The 6,315-nt window shown below is 52.0% G+C and overlaps 1 protein-coding gene across 1 annotated transcript in view; it reads right to left on the bottom strand.

The window, feature by feature from the left end:
- Positions 1-474: 474 nt before the first annotated feature.
- Positions 475-6,315, bottom strand: part of CHMP4B (charged multivesicular body protein 4B) — a 53,274-nt gene continuing 47,433 nt past the window's right edge. The window contains exons 3-5 of the mRNA XM_062204048.1: positions 4,110-4,224; positions 2,098-2,224; positions 475-723 (exon numbers count right to left, since the gene is read on the bottom strand). Of these exons, the coding sequence (XP_062060032.1) occupies positions 659-723; positions 2,098-2,224; positions 4,110-4,224 (307 nt within the window). The 3' untranslated portion in view covers positions 475-658. The remainder of the gene's footprint in view (positions 724-2,097; positions 2,225-4,109; positions 4,225-6,315) is intronic.

Genomic DNA, 6,315 nt, shown 5'->3' with positions numbered 1-6,315 from the left:
AAAACTGTATAGCTGGAATTTAATTTAACAATCTCACTTGTTCTCAAGAGAACACCACCCACTTCGAATCAAGTGTCACAAACTCCAAAAGACAGGGGGAGAGGGAGTGAGGAGTGGGCTGGAGCGGAAAACACAGGGGCCAGTCCACGGGGGATAGACAGAAATACAGCTCTCAAGGAAACCCAAATGTTCTTACAGCTGAGGACAAGGAAAAGCCTATGGCTCTGAAAACACCACGTTTCTGCCATTACCATACAAGTCTTACAGATGCGCGACGAGTCACCTGACTTGAGGCCAGAGGCTGCGCTTACAGCTCACTGCGACCGTGAACACGCAACCCTTTCCGTTGAGGATTCAGCAGTGGGGTTAGCGCAGTCCAGAAGCTCAATGTTGGATTTGCAAATACAGTTTATTTTACAGAAATTCAACATTATAAACAGCAGGCACCTCCCACCCGCCCGCCCCCCTCCCCCACCCGTCCCACAGGGTGCAGGCCATGCGATGCGAGAGTGAGCAGTGATGCGGCCCTACTGCTTTGGAGTGAGATTCGAGAACGGTGGAGCCGGCCTGCACCACGTTGTGCCTGCCCCGCACACGCACACGCCTGCCCGCTGTGCAGGCCACCAGAGTCTGTCTGGGCCCAGCCGCGCTGGACCAGTTACATGGATCCGGCCCAGTTCTCTAGTTCCTTCATGTCGTCGTCTTCCTCTTCCTTCTTCTTGGCTGTGTGATGAGAGACAAGGCTATTTAGAGGGTGGGGGCAGTGCTTTCACCACAGCCTGGCTGGGCGCTAGGGCTGCGCCACACGGTATCTGCTTGGCAAACGGCCTCTTGGTGCCTAAAAGCTGTGCAACAAGGCTCCAGGACACCAGGCACTTTCCCTGCACCTGGCAGAGTGGGACCAGACAGGCTTCACAAGCGCGCCCATCGGGACTCCGTCAAAGCCTCCAACCCAGAGCACCCAAGGCGGGATCTGGGGACAGAACAGCACAGACAGCTGAGCCTGGCCAGCCCAGCTCCTCAGGTGGCCTGACCCACCCCTCCACACGCCTCAGGGGGAGGTGACTGCTCTTCGGGCCACATCACACTGCCCCTTCTTTCCTAGAAGCTGTGTGTGGAATCCTTCTACCCAGGGAGAGATGTTGTGGGAGGGGAGGAGAGAAGGAACAGGAAGAAGGAAGTGAAGGTTTTGCAGAGCATGTCTCTGAAAGAGCCGAAGCTGTTTCCTTCCTATCGAGGGGGGGAGGGGTCCATCCCAGGGCCTGGGCTTTTACCACTGTGCACAGTACAGGGCACCACGCAGGCACAAGAGCTGCCCTGGACTTGAACTCTCGCACCTCACAGTGACCGGAGCTTTCTCTCGTTTGGTAACACAGAGGGGAAAAAGAATCACTCTAGAATAGAGGCTTTCAACTGGGTGTGGCTCCTGCTAGGGACATGTCTGGAGACATTTTTGGCCCTCACAACTCAGGGGAGGGTGGGTTGCTATTGGCATCTAATGTGTGGATGCCAGGGTGTTGCTAAACACCTACGGTGCACAGGACAGTTTCCAGCTACTAGGCTAAAGAATTATCTGGCCAAATCCAAGTACCAAGGTTAAAAAACTATGTTCCTGGGATCAGTGTTGTGGCTCAGCAGGTTAAGCCACCACCTCTAACACCAGCATTCCATACGATCGCAGGTTCAAGTCCTAGCTGCTCCACTTCCAATCCAGCTCCCTGTTTGGGCCCCTGCCACTCACATGGGAGACCTGGATGAAGCTCCCAGCTCTTGGTTTTGGCCTGGTCCAACCACAGCTATTGTAGTCATTTGGGGAGTGAATCAGTGAATGGAAGATCTCACGCCCTCTCTCTGCTTTCTGTAACTCTGACTTTCAAATTAAGAAAGAAATCTTTCTTAAAAAAAAAAAAAAAAAAAAAAAAGCTGTGTTCCAGAGAGAAATCAGGAAAAGGGCGTTTGACATCGTTTCTGTGGCCATCACACAAGTCCTGTCGGTTCTCGACCCTGGGCAAGCTCAGAACCCACACAGAAGTGTGGTCAAGATCGCCCACCACACACACCAGGACTGTGCCTGGGCTCGGGATAGGCAGTACTCACTGGGTTTTGACGGTAGGGCTATAGAAGGAACATTTGGTAGAGGGACTGTTTCGGGTCCACTGATTTCCAGCAAATTCTTGTCTAGCTCCTCCTGTTCTAGTTCTTCCAATTCAGCCATGAGTTCATCCTGGTAAAAGGACACACAAGAGTGAGAGCCCTCCCTGGATTCCCAGCCCCTGTGCCAGGCCTCTGACCTGAGGCTCGGTGCACACACATCCCCTTCTGAAAAGGCCAGAGAGGAAAGAACTCCGGGTTCTACTCCGAGACTCAAACGCCCCCAACAAGCTCCTTCTGGTGGAGGAACACACTGTCGAGCAAGCACTGAAGTACACGTCCGGGTCTCACACCTGGGGAAGGGGCTGGGGTCTTCTCATCCCCGTTGCTTTATCTCAGAGCTGGGTACAGCAAGTGACGACTCAGGAGGGTTTGTTGAACTGAAACTAGCTTGATGCTCAAACTCTAATCCAAAAACATGGAAACCATGGTCCTGGGAGCTAAGGGTGAGAGCGTTTCCTCTCCTATCCAATGGGAGGCAGGCAGGACAAAGGACCAGGTTCTGAGGAGAGGAGCTGACCTCCTGGTGACTCAAATCTAAGACATAATGGGGGGCCAGCATTGTGGCACAGTAGGTTAAGTTGCTGCCTTCAATGCCAGCATCCGATATGGGATGCAAAGATGGCCCAAGTGCTTGGCCACTGTCATTCACACTGGGAGACCCAAATGGAGGTTCTAGCCCTCTCTCCCTCTCTATGTAACTCTGTCTTTCAAGTAGATAAATAAATCTTAAAAATAAAATCTAAGATATAATGAAGCACCACCAACAAAGGCCATTATTGTATTTAAAAAACTGAGAGACTGGGGCCAGCTGTGGCACAGCAGGTAAAGCCACCGCCTATAGTGCCAGCATCCCATATGGCCACTGGTTCGAGTCCCAGCTGCTCCACTTCCCATCTAGCTCTCTGCTATGGCCTGGGAAAGCAGTGGAAGATGGCCCAATTCCTTGGGCCCCTGCACCCACGTGAGAGATCCAGAAGAAACTCCTGGCTCCTGGCTTTGGATCAGCACAGATCTGGCCGTTGTGGTCAACTGGGGAGTGAACCAGTGGATGGAAGACCTCTCTCTATGCCTCTCCTTCTCTCTGTGTAACTCTGACTTTCAAGTAAAATAAATACATATTTAAAAAAAAAAAAGAGAGAGAGAGACTGGGGCCAATGCTGTGGCGTAGCAGGTAAAGCCACTGCCTGTAGTGCTGGCATCCCACATGGACGCCAGTTCGAGTCCCAGCTGTTCCACCTCTGATCCAGCTCTCTGCTGTGGCCTGGGAAGGCAGTAGAGGATGGCCCAAGTCCCTGGACCCCTGCACCTGCATGGGAGACTCAGAAGAAGCTTCTGGCTCCTGCCTTTGGATCAGCCCAGTTCCAGCCATTGAGGCCATTTGGGGAGCAAACCAGCAGATGGAAAATCTCTCTTTTTTTCTCCCTCACTCTCTCTGCCTCTGCCTCTCAAATAAATGAATAAATCTTAAACAAACAAACAAACCTGAGAGATGCAAAGTTCCAACCTGCTATAGTAGAAATTGCAGGCAGCCATGGTGGGTCAGATGTAAATGCCCTCTCCTTAGCTTTACCCTGACTCCAGTGCAGGGCTCTCTGAGGGCAAATCCTGTAAACTCCCCCAGGGCTCACCACTTCTGCCACTGGAACTCTGCACACAAGGATGCACCTTGGAAAGGTGCAGTGTAACTACTTGCAAAAACCAATCAGTGACCCGGGGCCTGCCTAAGCGTCCTGATGGAGGCTCCTTCAAGCCACCCTCTGCCAACCGGGGAAGCATCTCTCCCATCCAGAAGTCAGGGGGGTGAGCAGCACGCCTGGTCTACACCCAAGCCTCTGCAGAGGGAAGAGCTGGTACTTCCCAAACCACATTCCCAGTGCCTAAAGCCTTCCAGAACATGTAAAGGGGCAGCCAGGTGTCACCTGTCAGGCTTATGAGATCTGTAGGAAGCCACTCACCTCGTCAAACTCTTCTCCAAAGCCTACAGGTTTGGAAATAGCTGTGGAAATCTCCTCTGCGAGCTCCTGCTGGTCGGCAATGTCCTGCATTAACTCATCGACTTTATCGATGTCCCTGTAAATGAAACGGACACACTGTCACACGGGTGGATGGGTCTGGGGAAAGAGGGTCTTCGAGGCAGGGAGAGAAACTCCACTCCGCACAACCTGCCTCCCAGCCCCCCATGCCATCACTCCCTGTGACCATCACTCTTGTCTTCCTTACTCCTTTTGTTAGGTAGGAAGTTAGGAATTAGTGGGGGGGAGGGGGAGGTTTGAAGAAAATAAAAATTTCTTCAGAGAGGAATGTCACAGCCTCAAAGCGCACCTTGGAAGCAGCCCAGTATTTTACACTACAAAGTCCTGCCCATACCCAATATCTTTACAGGTGGTCTCGGCCTTTCCCCCCAGGAGAATCCTCCCAGCACCACATTGGCTACCTGACCTGATAACACCGGGCGATAAAGCCTCCAAAGCTTCCCCCAAGGATGGCACCCTAGGGGAAGCTCCTCTGCCCAGCTCCACTGGGCTACCCAGTCTGACGGCACCCAGGTGAAACCTTGGGAGGAATTTTACCTAATTCACACTCAGCAAACTCTTTGTCCTGGAGAAGGAGGAAGAAGGGAAGGAGAAGCAGCAGGAAGAACTGGACCCATTCCCTTATAAGCCTCAGCCTGCATACAGACTGCATGCTCAGCTCTCAGCTGTTTCCTGAGCTGCCCGCCTGGCCTGCCAGGTGTAGCCTCTCCACTAAACCATGTAACCTTGCTTTCTCCAGGCTGATTGACTGGGCACACTCTCTCTGATTTGGTCTGGAGAGGGGCCCATTGTTCTGATGGATTCCTTACCCCACTAAACCTTGCCACCTTGCTCATCACCCCTGTCTGTCTCATGTCTGAATTCTTTCTTAGACAAAGACAAGAACCTATACTATATTACCCATCTCGGCTAACATTTTCAAATCAAGAGTCAGCGAATCCAGGGGGAAGGAAGTGTCTGTAAGATAATTATTTCATCCAACACCCTAAGGAAACAAGGCTTAGCAAAGTCAGAGGGCAAGGTGCCACATGCAAATCAGTTATGTGTCAGATGACACCACAGAACTTTAACTTCTGGGCCAACCACTCTTCTTTCAAGGGCAACTGTCTACAGGGGGAGGTAAAATCATCAAAGGTAAAACACAGTCATGCACCTGGCAGGCCATTCCCATCTACTCAAATCCATTCTGGCTCCTCCACTAGGTCTCAAAGTAAAGGCAAATATGCAGAATTTTTATATTCACTGTCCATGCCAGCACTGTGGTACAGCAGGTTAAGCTGCCGTCTGCAACACCAGCATCTCACTTTTGATCCAGCTCCCTGCTAATGTGCCTGGGAAAGCAGCAGAGGGTGGCCACAGTGCTCCCACAGGCCCCTGCCGCCCACATGGGAGACCAGGATGGAGATCCTTGCTCCCGGCTTTGGCCTGGCCCAGTCCCAGCTGTTGTGGCCATATGAGTAGTGAAGCAGCGGATGGAAGATCTCGTTATCTCTGCCTCTTCCTCTCTATCACTCTGCCTTTCAAAAAAATAAATAAATCTTTTTAAAAAATATACTGTCAGTCAGACCAACAGACACATGTACTTCAAAGCATACCCAGTCCTGACTTGTCAGGGACCATGCAGTAGGTGGCCTTACCTCTTGGTAATAGAAAAACCTGGCGTGTCAGATAAAATGTACTATAAGCCATGCGCCTGTAACCGCCCTGCCCCCCTCCCTAATCTTGTAGAAGCCATGCGCCTGTAACCGCCCTACCCCCCTTCCCTAATCTTGTAGCTTCCCGTAACAGGGCCCCTTCCCGTAATAGGGCCCCGCGGGTTTTTCTTGATTGCGTCAGCACTGCAGTAGCGAAGACAAGCCCTTCCTCTTTCCCATGCCTCAATGATATATAGTGAGCAGTTCAAAAAATAAAGTTGCAGCTTGATCAGCACTTGTCTTGCTGCCATCCTTGTGTCTCCTGCCCCTCTCATTTCTCCTTCTAGGTACTCGACCCCAGTTGCTGTCCCGCGGGTCGGGACACTGACTGAGATGTGCTCTGGGAGAACAGAATGAGGCAGACGGGGTCCCATGGAGCAGCGCAGTCCAACGGACTCCCACCCTCAGGCAACACCTCACCTATCTGAAGGCTG

This window comes from Lepus europaeus, chromosome 10, assembly GCF_033115175.1.
Source record: "Lepus europaeus isolate LE1 chromosome 10, mLepTim1.pri, whole genome shotgun sequence".
Classification (NCBI taxonomy): domain Eukaryota; kingdom Metazoa; phylum Chordata; class Mammalia; order Lagomorpha; family Leporidae; genus Lepus; species Lepus europaeus.
The sequence above is the reverse complement of the archived record's forward strand: the minus strand, read 5'-3'. Positions and strand labels throughout refer to the sequence as shown.